At 41.3% G+C, this 17,303-nt stretch overlaps 1 protein-coding gene across 1 annotated transcript in view; it reads left to right on the top strand.

The window, feature by feature from the left end:
- The window catches only part of VWF (von Willebrand factor), a 132,589-nt gene that overhangs the window by 48,627 nt on the left and 66,659 nt on the right, over positions 1–17,303 (top strand). The window contains exons 19-26 of the mRNA XM_051770709.1: positions 4,829–4,932; positions 8,152–8,290; positions 9,237–9,371; positions 12,307–12,453; positions 13,089–13,229; positions 14,848–14,967; positions 15,543–15,699; positions 16,279–16,437. Coding sequence (XP_051626669.1) covers positions 4,829–4,932; positions 8,152–8,290; positions 9,237–9,371; positions 12,307–12,453; positions 13,089–13,229; positions 14,848–14,967; positions 15,543–15,699; positions 16,279–16,437 — 1,102 coding nt within the window. The remainder of the gene's footprint in view (positions 1–4,828; positions 4,933–8,151; positions 8,291–9,236; positions 9,372–12,306; positions 12,454–13,088; positions 13,230–14,847; positions 14,968–15,542; positions 15,700–16,278; positions 16,438–17,303) is intronic.

The raw sequence follows: 17,303 nt of genomic DNA, 5'->3' as shown, positions 1-17,303 counted from the left end.
CTGGCTTGGTTTGAATTGGAAAATTTGCTGGGGTGAGAAATTGCCAACCAATTGATTATTTCCCCAGAAAATGCAGAGAAAACCTAATTTCTTTCAACTGAAAAATAAGTTTTCCAGTTCATCTTGACTTAGTATTTTACATTGTTTTGATTTCTAGCAAATAAAAATGTTCAGTATGTCACAAAAAGTAGTTTTTCTTTTTCTGTCTTTGATCATCTGGAGGGTGGGAAATTCTCCATACTTGTCACCCTTTTGCAGAGCAGAAAAGATAAATCATAACATATGTGCAGAAGTGTGGGGAAAAATATGCTTTCTCAGATTAGTTTACTGAACTCCAGGTTTTTCCCATTGGAAAATATTAATAAATATACAAATGGAGTGTTAACCACCTTTCTGGGGAAAAAGAGGAGCAGAACAATCAGAAAGCACAAAATCCAGACGCTCCAAAACTAGAAAATTAGTTTCTTTCAATTTCCAACGACTGAAGAAAAACTAAGGTTTTAAAGTGAAATGAAACGTTACATTCTGACTGCTGAAATAAAACTAATTCTAGAACTTTATATCAGTAGAAAAATGAAAAAAATATAAACCCTAAACATATGAATCAGGAAAGTTTGGAAAGTTGTTTTTTTTTCCCTTCCAAACTGTTTTCAACTAAAATTTACCTGACTGTTATTTTGATTTTTCCAGCTAGCTAGCTCTGTTGTTTTTTTTCAGTGGAGGCTTATCCTGTGTTATGTCTTCATGAGGAGGTGGGTACATAAACATAAGAAGTGTGCAGCTAACGTAAGAAAGAAAAGTCAAGTGTTAACCAACACATTTTCATGCTCTCTCCTAACATGTTTTTGACTTGTCTTTGTCTGCACAGAAATGGTCACAGGCTGTTTTAGTTAAAACAATACATTTATGGGAGAAATTCTTTACTGTGGGAGGTGAGGCCCTGGCACAGGTTGCCCAGAGAAGCTGTGGCTGCCCCATCCCTGGAAGTGTCCAAGGCCAGGTTGGATGGGGCTCTGAGCAACCTGGGCTAGTGGAAGGTGTCCCTGCCCATGGCAGGGGATGTTTTTTAAGGTCCCTTCCAACCCTTTATTCTAAAGCCTATTAACTATTGGCTTCTAATATGACCCACTTCCTTTGCTTAATCCTGTACTCCTTTATACCTTTGGCTGACTTTCTACTGAAGCCCTGCAGGTGTGTCAGGAGGAACAGAGTGAATATCTGAGCTTCCCTTGACACAGAGATACTCATCGAATTGTGTTGACCAGGAGAGATCAAAGGTTAGGCTTATTGAGATGGAGTTTAGAATCAGAGGATCTCCTGAGTTTGAAGGGATCTAAAAGGATCATCGAGTCTGGCTCCTGGCTCTGCACAGGACAACCCCAAGAATCCACCCTGTGCCTGAGAGTGTTGTCCAAACACTCCTTGAGCTCTGTCAGTCTTGGTGCTGTGACCACTGCCCTGGGGAGCCTGTTCAGTGCCCAACCACTGGGGGAAGAACCTTTTCCCAACATACAACCTAAAACTGCCTTGACACATCTCCAGCCATTCCCTCGAGTCCTGTGCCTGGTCACAAAGAGATCAGTTTCTGCCCCTCTGCTTCCCCTTGTGAGGAAGCTGCAGGTGCTGTGAAGTCTCTCCTCAGTCTCCTCTTCTCCAACTGAACAGACCGAGTGCCCTCAGCCACTTCTGGTGTGGCTTCCCCTGCAAATCCTTCACCATCTTCGTGTCCCTCCTTTGGACACTGACAGCTTTAGATCCTTCTCATATTGTGGTGCCCCAAACTGCCCCCATACTTGAGGTGAGGCCACACCAGTGCAGAGCAGTGTGGGATAATCACCCCCTGTAAGTTCAGGTGAGAAGAATCTTAAAGCTTCTGAAATCTGTAATGTTGTCCTTTCCTTTGCAAGACTTTGTCGTTTAGCAATTAATAAGGCAGAGCAAGGAAATAGTGGACATTTCTGCCTTCCCCCTCAATAGTGGGGGAATCAGCTAGTCAACCACTTGTAATCCCATGGATGTAAAGCATCTTTGTCAGGGTGTTTATTGGTGCAAACAGGAGCTGTTCTCATTACAGACCTGTCTTCTCTTGAGGTTGCCTCCCCAGAGCTCATGCCTCCTATCATCTCAGGCACTCAGGATTGCTAAATCTCCATACTGACTGCTATCTACTGTTATACTGAGGGACCTCTGCCAGGCAGAAAGGGACCTGGGAGTTAGGATTGACAGGAAGCTGAACATGAGCCAGCAGTGTGCCCAGGTGGCCAAGAAGGCCAATGGCATCCTGGTCTGGATCAGGAACAGTGTGGCCAACAGGTCCAGGGAAGTGATTCTTCCCCTGGACTCAGCTCTGGTGAGGCCACACCTCGAGTGCTGTGTCCAGTTCTGGGCCCCTCAGTTCAGGAAGGACATGGAGGGGCTGGAGCAGGTCCAGAGAAGGGCAACAAGGCTGGGGAAGGGACTCGAGCACAAGTCCTATGAGGAGAGGCTGAGGGAACTGGGGTTGTTGAGCCTGGAGAAGAGGAGGCTCAGAGGAGACCTCATCACTCTCTACAACTCCCTAACAGGAGGTTGTAGCCAGGTGGGGGTTGGTCTCTTCTCTCAGGCAGCTATCAACAAGACAAAAGGGCATGGTCTTAAGCTGTGCCAGGGCAGGTTTAGGTTGGATATTAGGAAGAAATTCTGCCCAGGGAAGTGGTGGATTCTCCATCCCTGGCGGTTTTTAAGATGAGATTGGATGTGGCATCAGTGCCATGGTCTGGTAACCACAGTGGTAGTGTGGATCAAGGGTTGCACCTGATGATCTCTGAGGTCCCTTCCAACCCAGCTGATTCTATGACTTCCCCAGAAAACTCAGCTGTTTTTGGATAGTGCTACTGGTCTTGTAGAACCAGATAGTGCTTGTAATGCTGCATGGCTTTGGGCTGCCAGATGTAGACCAGCTTTTGGATGTGGTGTCAGTATAACCAGTAGATTGTGTGTGTTACTGTTAACAAAATCATAATTCATTGAGTTTTGCAGGAAAAAATGTTTAGTCATCTAGTGAAAGTCCACTTTGGGTTTTTCTGTCCTGCTTTCTAAACCCAACCCACCCACTCTGCAGTGCTCAGGCAAGGTGCTCTCCCCTCTTTGTCACTGGATCAACAGTTACAAAACTGGTTGTAATAGAAATACTAATACCAGTCTGTGAAGATGTTGAGGAGCAAGTAGAATAGGTCCTAATCCTTCTTTTACTAACCAGCTGTCTAATCCCAAGTTTTGTATCCTGAGGCAAGCCCTCGAGCTTATTGTGAACTGTGTTGCTGAACACTCTGCAAAAACTCAAACGTAGCCAGGAGTGTGAAGTCATATAGTGCTTTTTTTTTTCTTCTAAATGCCACCAGGAAGGAAGGAAAGAAGGAATTAAACTCCCTTGGAAACATGTGGTCTTTTCTGAACTGTTTTCTCACCATCCTTTTTAACTATTAAGTCTGAGGCAGAGCTGCAGCTCTATCATCTAGAAAAGCATTTCTTTGTTTCCATCTTGCTTCTACCGGAGGGTTTTTATTTGGCATAATACAGCTTTCCACAAACCACAGAGCACGTGAAACTGCATGAGAATGAAGGGACTCCAGGCTGTGAAATCTTTTTTATTATTTGTTCTGGGTGACAGTTCTAGGTCCCCATAGGAAAAGGCAGATTTGTTCTTCTTTATTAACCTGGTGTTCAGACTGCATTGGCCCATATTTAATGGTAAAAAAGAAACTATTTTAATGATTTGAACGAGTTTAAAGTGGGAAGGTGATATTTTGTGACTTTTGAATGAGAGAAAGGGGAAGGGCTCTCCATTTAGGTATTCCATGAAGCAAGAGCCAAACCTATCCCTGACTTTGCAGAACCACGACTGAGTGAAAATTCAGCATAGCCAGTTTTGGTTGTGTTTGATTCTCTGAAACTACATGTCTTCAAAATGGAAAGTAATCACAGAAAAAGAAAACAGAAAAAGAATGGAAAAAACCAAATAGTCTAAAGGGCATTGCTTGCTTTCTTTTGGTTTGTGTTTTTTTTTTTTTTCAGAGGGAAAAATTATTTGTTTTTATACAAAGAGAAACTAAGATCAGTAGGGTAAAACTGAAAAAGAAAAAATTGTAGATAATACATAATGACCTATTTCCCAGCAACTGAGTTTGTGACAGTGGAATAAAATCTCGAGTAGGTTGATATTTATCTTGCCTTCTAGGAAGTAAGTAAAGATTTGAAAGAAAATGAATGGTTACTGCAATTTTCAGAGGGGAGCTGACAGAGGAGAGTGGGCTTTGTTAAGGGTCTGTTGTCTGTGACAACAGGATCTGCATTTGCACATGGATTCTTCTGGCACTGTGGTTCGTGGTCTCCTCCTCAGTGATCCTATTTCTGTTTTTAGTCCAGCTGAGCCCTGTGTCTGGCTGCTTTTGTGGTAGGCCTTCCTTGAGTTTGCTGTGTGTGAGAAGCACGTGCTATTCACCTGCTCTCCATATTTGGGTTCACCTGTTTTATCCCCACTGCACCCTGCTTTGGGTCAAATTGGACTTTCTCATTGTGACATTCTTGTATAATCTAATCCATTCCCCCAGCAGCTCAAGCTGGTGGGAGCAAGATGTAATATATCTGCCCATAGTTCTATTTATGTTTATGGGGGAAAAATATTAGTAGTGCTGTACCTTTTCTTACCTTAGATAATCTTGAACCATTTTGTCTATCTGTTCCTTTGCTCTTTATCCACATGTTCTTTGTTTGCTCCTCACTCCTTGCTCCCCTTTGTTGGGACAGGTACCCACAGACCCACGTGGTGACAAACTCTGTGTTTTGGTAGGTGCGACATGAAAACAGGTGTGTTGCTCCTGAGAGATGCCCATGTTTCCACAATGGAAGAGAATATGCCAAGGGAGAGACAGTGACTAAGGACTGCAACACCTGGTGAGCCACTGGAACATCACTTTCCTGTTTTTCTCTTGGGCATCTGACATGTTTCTAATAACACCAAATATTGTTGGCTTAACAGGTCTGTTTCATAGGAACTCAGGTTTTGCAGCACATTTGCACAGACCATCACATTCCCTTTGCATGTTGCATGAAGACCCAGCAAAACTCCTAATAATATCTAACAACCTGTACCTGGTACCTTACAAATAGGTTGTGTGTCTGTGCAAATCCTCTGTAGGCACTAGCTCGTGGATTTGCTCCTTGATTTTGCTGCACAAGATAACAATATAGGAGCTCCTCTGGAGTGGGAGGAATGGAGTCTGCACTTTGTCACTAAGCTTTTCTGTCATGCTTCCCCTTTTTTTTTTTTTTTTGCTACTTGAGACCCTTCAAATCAGTCCTTTTCAGCCAGAAGCTGCATCAGCAGAAAGGGTGTGATGTGCCAGCTATATTATGATAGATGCCCTTCAGAAAAATATTAAAGATTTAGGCAGAGAAAGAGTTGACCTCTTATATCTCTAAAGAGTGCTCAGCCCATTGATATATTGGAGGGAAAAAAGAGTGAAACCTCTGATAGCTTAGAAGAAAAAAGTGCTCCATGTCTTTCACCCTTATCCTGTCCATGAAAAAGAATTTATAGGTTCACAAGAAAGCGATGGGCTGTTCAATTTGCATGAAGGGAAGTCCTCAGCACAACCTTTGGGGAGGTAGAATGTATTTGCCACTCTTGTCTTTTGCCTGCACAGCACACTGGCTGCACTGGAGGTGCTTTGCTTTCTGCATGTGTGTGTGGAGGGAATGTTGGCTCTCCCCTGCAGAGCTCCAGGAGTCCAAGGTGTAGGACACTGAGCCACCAATAGTGTGAAAACTCTGTTTTCCTTGAATTTGCACCTCAGAATCTGTCGTAAATTCTACCCAAAATGTCCCTGACCAGCTTTGTGGCACCCCAGGAACAATGTTTGTTATTCTCTGCGTGACTGGGTGGAGTTGGATCAGAGAATCACTGTTGAATAGTCTTTTGGCTTGGGTTTTGTTTGGTACGTTGACCTCTGAGTAACAGTGATTTCAAGTCTTGTATTCTTAAACTAGTGGGACCACTCCTAACTAGTGTAAGTTAGACTTGAATTAAGGTTTTATGTGGAAATTTTGACCTTTCGGTGTTTTGTTTCATTTCTTTCCTTTGTAGCTACATATAACATTGTGAATAATCCACTGTAATTAAACCTGGGGGAAAGTACGATTTGAAAGGGAGAAAGATGGAGGAGAAGCTGATATTTTGTATAGATACAAGTGCTATAATCTGCTTACATTTCATATAGGTAAAAGTGACTCAGATGAAAAACAGACACGATGAAAATTTTATTGAAACAAGAAGAGTAAAACTCCTGGGTGTTGTTGTGAAATTTGCAAGATTCTTCGTAATAACCATGCACAGTCCTTCTATTTTCAGTCATTCTTATAATCTTTGATCTTAAAATAGTCATAACCATGTTGCTTCATTCTTGAGACTGCCTGTTGTAAGTGACATTTCCTCAAATACATAGAATTTCCTTCAATGTCGAGGTTAAGAAAATGTTAGAAATCAGGCTTTGTCTCATTGATAAAAAGTTCTTCCTCGCATTTTAGGTATTTTTCTTGTATGTGAAAGTAAAATGGGAAATAGAGTCCCTCAAAAATGCCACTAGGGCTTTTTTGAACTATGTGTCTTTGAAAAGTTTCACGATAGTTCTCAGCAAATATCAAGTCAAATGTCATTTAGAAAGCGATATAGGAAATTACTATTGCTTTGAGAATTAATAAGAATTGAGAGTCTGCATTTTGGAGGTCAGATCTTCCTTTCCTTTTGTTTTTGCTTTTTGTACTGCTGTTGCAGGAGTTCTCATTCTCACTTGTTCTTAGCCAGATGTGAACACCTGCAAACGCAATATATGGACCAGAGGTGTCAGATTTGGCGTTTACATCCAGCTTGACATATGGGAGGCCCTAATTCATGAACAACGGAATGTCTCCAAGCCTAAGCCAGTGGCAAAACTTTTCTTATGCAATGTATTGGGAATTCATTGCAGAGCTCCATGAAAGTTTTGGAGTAACACTTAGGAAGCAGCACACACAGCAGGAATCTGCTAATCTGAATTTTGCTCCGCCACGTACCTTATAATCTGCCCATGCACATATACACAAAACCTTGGTCTTGCTCTAACTATTAGCAGAGAATTAATGTCAGAGGGTGTAATAGGTTTCATATTACTGAAGTTTCATTCGTTGAAGGAAATGTATTGCAGAATATTTGTTATAATGTGAAATGTTACTAAGATTAACCAACGCTTATGTTTGGGTTAAGGCATTACTGGAGGACTCAGTTCAGTGCCTGGTTTTTCTTTGGGTAGCAGTTTGATCTTGGGAAAGTATTTCAGGTTCTTTATCCCTGAGTTTTTATTTCTGTAAAGCACAGATAAAATTCCCCTTTCCCTGCCCTTTCAGAACTTGATTAGAAAATTCCTGGGGCACTGATGGTGTCCATCTGCATTCATAGAGTGTTTGGTAGACGAATGTTTTGCCACCCTCAAGCAAGATATTGCTTATTATGTTATTAAAGTTGTATTATTTGATATGGTGTCAGCTGCTGTTCTAACTCCCCATTGACCTTGGTTTTCATTTTATTTGCTCCGTCTCTTGCTAGTTAGCAAATCAATTTATGTCACTGATCAAAAGCCTTTGGGTGTTGAGGGAAAGATCCCCTTTCATACCTTCAGCTTCTGTAGCAAGGCTTGTGGTCCTCCAGGATATCTCTGGAAAAGGGCAAATAGACAGAGTTGGTGCCCTGTTTTTCTAAAATGGTACTTGAAGCACAGCAGCATATCCAAAATAAAATGTTAATGATATTACAAAATATTACTCCAAAGGAGGCCTGTCCAGGCCACTTTTTGGAATAGGGAGATTCAAAAAGCTCGTATTCCTACATGCAGTTTTTAAGAAACAGAGAAACATATCCCTTATTCACTTAACATTAATGCATAATTTGGATTTATACACCCAATGCTGACATATGCTAATTTATATTGATGAGAGAGCCTCTCATCTGGTGTGTGGTATTGAGCTCCTGGGGGCAGAAACTGTGGCACTTTCACTTTGCCTAAAGCACCTTGCCTTTTGTTATTTATTATATACATTGCAATAATGATAATTGTCACTGACTTGTTCTCTCTGTCACAGTGTGTGCCAGGGTCGGAAGTGGGAGTGCACCAAAAATTTGTGTGATGGCACCTGCACTGTTATTGGCACAGCCCATTACTTGACATTTGATGGACTGAAATACAAGTTTCCAGGAAACTGTCTGTATGTATTAGTTCAGGTAAGAACATGTCAAATGCTAAAGCTGCCTGATAATATACAAGGTGTTTTACATCAGGTGAGAAGGCCAGTGTTGGGATAAATCACAGTAAAATATTTTAATTAGTGACCCAGATGGATGGTAGAGGAGAGTAGAGCTTTCAGACTTCAAAGATGTCTCGAGAATTTTGAAGATTGCATTTTGTTGTATAGAAATTTAGGTTGTCACGTGTCTAGCTGGCAGTCACAAACCTTATGACAGAAGAGCTGTCTGAACCTCATCTCTAACATGGAATTGTGGATATCCATAAAAAATCAATTTTTCCTCATTCTCCACTAGACTCTTTATCCTGTTCTAGTGGCTTACTGTCTGGTTGGGACAAGGAATGCTCAGTAAACCTTCCCTAAATTCCCCCAGAACAGAGACTCTGCTCTTTCCCTCCAGCACAGTCACCATCCTCTTCCATGCACCAGCCCTTTTGGAGTACATTGAAAATATCCACTTCCCTCACAGCAAAGAGGAGAGATGGACCTCACAAAGAAAAGAAAATCAATATATTATGATACATCATTGCTCCCCAAGAAATAGGTTGGCATTACTGTAATTATTTTTCATGTACAGGCAGAAAAGCGTGGGTATCAAACTTTTGACTCAAGACTGTGCAAATTTCTTCCTAATTCTTCTTTCTAACCTAACCTTCTAGATTTGTATTTTAATTTTAGCACTGAAGCTGTAGAGTCTTGTAAATCAAACAATATCTGTGTATTCAGGGATGGACCTCATGAATATCAAGGCTAAGCACAAAATAAATGAATATGGGAATATTGGACATGCCAACATATATCCTATTGGTCAAGATTACACAGGGTGTTATCTCAGGCTTCTGTTGGCTCTAGGTGTTTTTCTCTGTATGTGTTTTTAAAATGTACCATGTTACTGACTCATTGATTTATTTTTTATCTGATAGGATTTCTGCAGGGATGACTCTGGAACATTCAGGATACTAATTGCAAATGAAGGTTGCGGCTTCACTGGAGAAAAGTGCAGCAAAAGAGTTATCCTTCTGTATGGAGGAGGGGAAATAGAGTTGTTTAATGGAAATGTATGTATGCTTCTTTTCTCTTGCTTTCCTTTTTTATTTTTTTTTGGGAAAAGAATTACAGATTGTTTAGTAAAATATGAGGCATAAATGACCTCGTGCTCAGGGGTTCTTGATCATAAAATGAAAAGATTAGGAGGATTATAATGACCCATTTTGCTCCAAGAGGTATAATGCCATTTTGGTATTTCTCCTTGATGCCAACAAATTTGTCTCACACAGAATGGTTTGGGTTGGAAGGGACCTTTAAAACCACCTAGTTCCAACCCCCCTGTTGTGGGCAGGGACACCTTCCCCTAGGCCCCTTCCAGGCATGGGGCAGCCACAACCTCTCTGGAAAACCCAGTCACTGACCCATAACTAGTAAAACATCAGACCTAGTTTAACAATCTGAAGGACTGAGCACACAGTAAAAAAAAAGAAGTCATGGCTCAAATGAGTTGATAATGCAGAATGTTAAATTGCTGGATGGAATATCCAGATGACTGGATTCTTCTTTTTCCTCCCCTTTCCTACCCACAAACACTGAAGAACTGACCAAGAATCACTTCCATCTCCCATGTCCCTCCCCAGCAGGAAACAAGCTTTCCAGAGGGCAGAGTTCACTCAGCTCTTTGCCTTGAGCACTGCAACAATTAAGGCCGTCTGTGTTCAGACACTGCAGAGCTGCAGTGGATTAGAGTGTTTCAATCGCTCCAGTTTCAGAAGTCCTGTGCTCTGAACTGGCATCTGGACCAGAGAACTTGCAAGAATGTTCCCAGTGAAATGTGAAACCACTCTGCATTTGCCTTATTTTGAGTTAACAGACAAAGCTGTACCAGGTTTTGAATTTCCTGCAAAGTGCCACTGATCCTTGACAGGAAGACAGAAAACATGCCCATTATTGGTAGTGTCTGTGCAGGGCATCTTGGCAGCATATGATCCATGTAGGCTTTGGGATGCTGGAGGAACAAACATAGAGCATATCGATTACCCAATTCTTTATTTTTGCTGCTAAAGAATTCCCTGCCTGGTTGAGGGTGAGTAGCAGTACAGGGGTCATTCCATCAAGTCAGGCTTTGTCTGAAAGCTTCTTTAGGTGACAGATTTTCAGAAAAGCTGTGCTTCCATTTAGACTCCTAAGAAAGGGCCAGAAAAGGCAGGAGGTGATCCAGCATCCAGTGATTCCAGCAACAGAGAGTGTTTGGTTCCTGAGAGAGCCTGTCCTTGCAGGAGCTGGATCTGTTGTGTGGATCTGTCCACACAACCCTCCTGAATTTTTAGTTGTCTTTTTAGAGAGTTTAATTCTCAGTGTAACGGTATCTAGAACAAGTTTGCCTAGAAATAACAGCAAACAAAATAGAGATCAAGGGAAAACAACTCTTAGGCAAATTCTCACCCAGTGATGACCTCCTGCACTCTTTTTCCACAAGAATCCTTAAAAGCAAGCCCAGGTATTGACTATTTTTTTTTCCATTAAAATGTTTCCAAATAGCATTGTTTTAAGATGATCTGTTTTGAGAGCAGCTTCTAATTTTAGGTAAATGGGGACTTAATTGAAGTATATATATGTTACAGTTCTGGCTGACATTTACAAAAAAAATTGTGAAATAATTTTTACCAAGATTTGTGAAATAAATCTGCCAGTTTGCAAGGTCAAAAGTTGGACTTCATGGTTGGGAAAAAAGCCTCCATAAACATAGAAATTTTGTAATTTAGGTCAACCTCCCAGCTCAACTTTGTCCTCTGTTTTTTGCCTGAGTTTGGAAAGACAAAAGCTGCTCTAGAAGCAACCAAGTGACTAGGCTGTGTAGTCATACATGGGCCATAGGAGAAGGTAAAAGAACTTCCAGTACCTAAATATTTTTAACATGTTCTCCTCTAAAAACATTGAAGGCCCTCCTTAGGAGATCCATGGAAGATGTGAACTGTCTTCTTTGGGGATAAAAGTTTCTGATGATAACTCAGAGGTGAAGAGAACTGAATTTCATTGCTGAGCTTTTGCTGAATTGAGCAAGAAAGAATAGTGGAATAAGGAAATATTTCTCCCTCAAACTAGGGAGTGGATGAATAGTTTGTGGGCTCCTCTTTCTCCCTTGATTGTACTGATTGAAACTTTTCATCTGCCTCTTTCACAATTAAGCAGTTAATGCATTAATGGTGCTTAAAGTAACAGCTGTGCCAGACTTTTCTTTCCAAATGTGGTTAATAATTCTATTAGAGTACCCATTGAAAGGGGATTATGGTGTGAAAGAAGGTGTTTTAAATTAATCTCTTAAATTCTTAGAAGCTGGAGGCAGTGAAGTTGCAGCCAGATGGAAGAGAAATAGTCACAGGGGAAGGGAAAGCGATGGAAAAATGAAGATACGCTGAAAGGAATCTCTCTGGATTTTTCCTGTTGGTGTGGAGTTGGAAAGAAAGTTCTTCCTGACTTCAAGATCAGACTCTGGTCCTTCAGAAGCCACTGATGCATGTGGTTTTTCTAGTTCCTATTAAACTCAAACCTAGCCAATCCCTTGGTTGTTGCCAGCCCTCAGGAGCACAGAATTAGTTTCCTAAAAATATGAAATAAAAACAAAAAAACCCCAAAAAACTAAAAACCAACATGTAATTATTCAGTGAACCATTGACCAAATACTAAACTGATCATTAATTAGGAATACCCTGTCTTCTTTATCACCTCTCACTGCTCTGTGTGTCAGTATTTGTGGTGAGTGTATGTTATTTCCTGGGAGCATGAGGGACCACATCCAAAAGTTATAGAAATGGGATGAGATTGAAATACTGCACTTGTATCCCAATTTTCTGTTTTGCTCTGGAGCATCTGGATAGTGTGTGGGAACTCTCTAGGGAACAGCATGTTTGAAAGTACCTGTTAACCTATGAGCATGTGTTCCACTGGGACTTGAAATAGTGACTAGAGCCACTGTTGATAGCACAATGTGCTTCTCTTGCTCAGGTGAACATCAAGATACCTCCTAATGATGAAAATAATTTAGAAGTCATGAAGTCTGGCCGTTATTACATCATTTTACTGGGCAAGAGCATCAGTGTGACCTGGGATCTGGCCATGGGAGTCTCTGTTATCTTAAAAGGCAATTTCAAAGTAAGTGTTTTTTGCTTTTCTTCTTATTCTCACTAAAGAATGCCCTTACCCTCTCTCTGGGGAACAGCATTCTTTTTTTAATGCAGACTTGCTGATAGATTTCCATGGAGTATTAGGCACTTGCTTGAAAATAAAGGCTTTTCTTTGGTAATACCATTAGACTGCCTTGCTTTCCTGGTAGTTCAGTTGTGAGGTGTAAATCCTGGCTCATTGGAGATGAGCTATGACAGAAAGGCTGAATGCTGAGGTGCCTCAGAATAACTGTACCTTGAGTGATTTCTTCTGTATTCAGGAAGAGCAGTGTAAGGAGCCAGATTCCTGAGGACTGTCATCTCCAGAAATAAAATGGGATTGTGGGGCCATACTCCAAGTACAGCCAGCAGGCACTGCTGATTAGAGTTGTCTTGCTTTCTGGAGACAGTGTGGTCCTACTTTCAGCTAAGCAGAATGGGAACAAGAGCTAAACTTTTCTGTGAAAGACCATGCCTATTTTAGTGGACTTGGCAAGACCCTGGGTAATTCAGCTTTTAAGCCTCATGGCATTAAAGCTCGAGGCTAAAAAAGACTTCTCAACAAAACCCTCAGCCAGTGTACAGATGTAAGATTTATGTGTTTTGTGTTTCTTTCCCTGCAAGGATCAAGTGTGTGGTCTGTGTGGAAATTTTGATGGAATCCAAAACAATGATTTGACCAGCAGCAGTGAGCATCTTGAAGTAGATCCAGTTGACTTTGGGAATTCTTGGAAAGTTAATCCATCCTGTGCTGATGTTGAAAAGGTGAGTGTGAACGAATTGTGAAAACTAATTAGTGTGGGTTACAGTATCACTCAGGAGTGGGCAAAGAGGTTTGAAAGGATAAGTAGAAATTAACTCCTTTCCCCATGTTTTTGCCAAATAATGTTATTTCTTGAAATCTGATAAGAGGTCAATTAACTTACACAATGCTGCTGTGTTGCCTGGCCTCAGATGAATGTCAAAACAGCCAATCTGTATGGTGTAGGGGCTGTTCATAGAGTTATCCAACCCAGATGCTTGAAATCAAGGTATAACTGGAAATCTCATTTTACAGTTTAACCTGAAGACAACCAGCTGTAAGTTTCAGTCACGGGGAATTCAGATAAAAATTTCATATTTCCCTATCCAAATTTCTATATCCCAGATCTTAGTTTGTCCATTACAAACAACAGAATACTTAGGTTAATTTTTTTCTATTTGCTTCTCATTCTTTTTCTAAAGAGCATTAAGTTATTGTTTTAAAGTTGGAATGGCTTGATCAGAAAGAGCAGGATATTGAAGGGGACATGAGACTTTATTGCCATCTATGGTTGCATCTGAATTTTGGGGGGGTACCTGCTACCTGGAAGTGTTATCTATGTCCCAGTGCTGGAGATTTCATAGGGTACTAATTAAATTACACATGAGAGTCTGTGTTCTCTTTTCCAAATACAGAGTTTTCAAAGAATGGAACTGAGTAATAAATTTATATTGAGCTGGCAAATGATAATAATAACCCATAGTATTTCCAAATCAAAAAATGTGAGGAAGCAGCTTGAAGACAACTTGTTCTGACATTTGTAAAATGAAGCATCTCATTCAGCTGATGCTTTTTAAGGCTAAAAACTTTTTCTTGAAAATTTGTCTAAATGGTCAGAGGAGGGTGGGGGGAAGAAAAAAACCCCTTTTTTAGATCTTTTAAGAAAATATTTAAATGATCAGAAAGTTGAAATGAAACATTTATTCTTGATCACATGAAATCTTTTGGGTTACTTTGCTAATTACGTGCAAGTGTGACATAGCCACAGTGTTGTTGAATGCTGAATGTCACTGTTCATGTGAGTTGGTTGGAGCACAGAGGAATTTGCAATACTGAGGAGTAAGACTGAGAAGGAGCAGCTTCTCATTTCAGTGTAACAGGCACAGGACAGAACCTGTAGAGTGTCAGTGATAAATGCCATGTCAATGCTAGTGCTCTGTGCTCTTAGATAAATTGAATGGGAGAGAGAGAGAGACTACTGAACCATTCAGCAGTGGCCTTGGATATTGTCTGCTGAAGTCTGGTCATATTTTTGAGCCTTGTTGACCTTCTGCAGAGATGTGGAAGATCATTTTTCAGGATGAGTGTTTGGTACAGAGTGTCTTACTGTCATCAAAATGTCTAAGTTAAAACTGCAGTGTACAAGTAAGAGCTGGAGAAAACCTAGGAGGTGATCTGCTCTGCTCTGCATTCTGCCATGGCAGGATCTGTGCGGGTTGTACAACGAGTTGAAACTTTACTCAAAGAAACAATTACCTTTGTCATGAAAAATTGCTAGTGAGCCTCTTGCTTCAGTTTGAGGAGCACTGAGGTCTTAAAGGCAAGGCTAATGCAATCTCTACTGTCTCTTACAATATTAAGCCCAACCTGGAACAGACCTTGATGTCTCCACTGTGTGATGGAAACATAGTGAAGCAGATGATGGTAGAAACGTCATGCAGCATTTTGTCTGGAGATCTCTTCAAAGAATGCAAAAAATTTGTGAGTATTGAGTCATGTGTTTCACATTCTTCAATTCTGTGTGGTCTGTGCTGACACTGGTTATAGCTAAGGGGAAAGGTGTGGTTGTGCTGACAGCACATGGGACTTGGAGGAGGCTGACTCGTGTTCTCATCTCTCATCCTGTCCTGTAGCTGATGCTTCCTGGGAAAATGCAGAATACCACGTGGGACTAAGCTATAGAGTAACTGAGGGAGATTTTACTGTACAGCCCAGAGACTGGCACATGAAGTGAAGCATAAGGGTTGAGACTTGAGGGAAGGGGGAGCTGAGCTAATGTAATACCCACGGTGCTGCACAAGAGGGATGGGAATGAGACCTAAAAACATATAAAATTGTTTCATATGGGGAACAGTAAGAGACAACAAACTGCAGTTTATATAGCATCTTTGAGGGTGTGGTCTTGCTGACATCAGGAGCAATATCAGCACTGATTTATGTGGCACCTCAACTCTTGACAAGTGGAGCACCCAAACCATCTGAAGGTTAAATATGTCTACAGGAAGGAGATGAGGGGAATCACTGAGTGTACTGTGCCCCATGTTTCTCTTTTGTAGGTGAATCCTGAGCCCTACATAGACATTTGCATGTATGACACCTGTGCTTGTGAATCCATTGGGGACTGTGCCTGTTTCTGTGACACCATCGCAGCCTACGCTCATGTCTGCGCACAGAAAGGGGTCGCTGTTCACTGGAGGTCACAGACCCTGTGCCGTGAGTACTGGGTACATGAGGAAGAACTGGGTGAAAAGGTTCAGGATTTTGGCTCAGATAAGCTGGTCAGACTTAGCTCTGCTTCCACTCATGTCCAGAGAACTTCACCTTAATGGGACCGGGCTGGCAGCTCACGCTGGCATTTCCACTCCCTTTTCCGTTTCTGTTCAGAGTCGTACCTCAAAACTCCATTCCACCAGTTAGAGGATGCCATAATGTGTGGTGCAAACAAATCTAGAGACAGAAACGTTCTCTGTAATACATATATATGTGTGTGCATTAATTAAAGCTTAAAGTTTGTGGAGTTTTTGCATTTGCAGTTATCAAACCCAAATATCTCTAGTCTAGACTCTAGTCTAGTACTTCATTATGTAAAAAAAAGATGCAAGTGTGAAGAAGTGGCCTGCCCTGCATGTAGTAAAAAAATAAATAAGTAAAAATTGTTTATAGGTGGAAATATTTGTTTTTCTGGGAATATGTGGTCCACTTTATATGACACTTGGTGTCATAGTTCTGAGAGGCATGGTGAATAAATACTCTGGTTTGACATTTTTTGCCTCTGATTCTTCCCCTGCATAGCACAAAGCTGTGAGGACCTGAATAAAAATGAATTAGACTATCAGTGTGAATGGAGATATAACAGCTGTGGGCCTGCTTGTCCTATAACATGCCAACACCCACAGCCTTTGGAGTGTCCTCTGCAGTGTGTGGAAGGATGCCACATACACTGTCCTGCAGGTAAGTCCATCTTTTACTTTACTTAAACAGTTACTTATCTTTTTCTTCTGCTTGACAGAAGAAAATTGTGTTTTCACCACAATTTCTTACTGCCAAAGTAGGGAGATGGTTGATCATCTTGGTTTGGGTTTGTGAAATGAGCACAGTGTGGGGGAGGGCATGAAGTGGTGCCTAAAAGAGGAGGATGAAACGCTGCCAGCAAGAACAAGAGAAGATGGGAACAGGTGGATAGGAAAGGAGGACAGGAGGATTAGGGGCTGTGTGGCAACAGAGATTGTTGGCTATGTGGTTAAATTAGGGTATGAACTTGTCCTGGACATTGATAAAATACTCTCCTTCAGAGCAGCTATGATGGTGGGGGAAACCCATTGCCTTGATGGGCTTAATACCTCTAAGATGCTCCTGAGAGTGCCCAGCAGGCATCCCCCTGTGAGCCTGAGCTTCCAGCTTAACTGTTCCCAACAAGTACCTCATAGAAAAGGGAAAGGAAAAAAATACAGTAAATATGGGGCAGGGGGAGGAAAGATGGAGTGAAAGAGAAAGAGTGCAAAACCAGAGCCAAAAGGAGAGCGAAAACTCAGATAAATTGTTCCTAAAGACAGAGTAAGAAGACATGAAGGCAAAGAAAAAAGGTATTTTAAGAACCAAAATAACTATTCTGGACCCTGGTGTCTCTGACCAGAATGAGGTAGGGGATAGGGGGAGAAATAAACAATACACATGTACAAAGGGAAATGCCATTTTCTCCTGTCTTCTCCCCTGTTTTGTTCTAAAGATATGTTCACCTTCCATGTGGTGCTGGCTGTTGCAGGTTATACACCAGGTTAAGTACTTCCAATATCTAAATAAAAACCATTATGAAGGAA

This window comes from Manacus candei, unplaced genomic scaffold (assembly GCF_025592945.1).
Source record: "Manacus candei isolate 608988 ecotype Guabito, Panama unplaced genomic scaffold, ASM2559294v1 h1tg000124l, whole genome shotgun sequence".
Lineage (NCBI taxonomy): Eukaryota > Metazoa > Chordata > Aves > Passeriformes > Pipridae > Manacus > Manacus candei.
The sequence above is the reverse complement of the archived record's forward strand: the minus strand, read 5'-3'. Positions and strand labels throughout refer to the sequence as shown.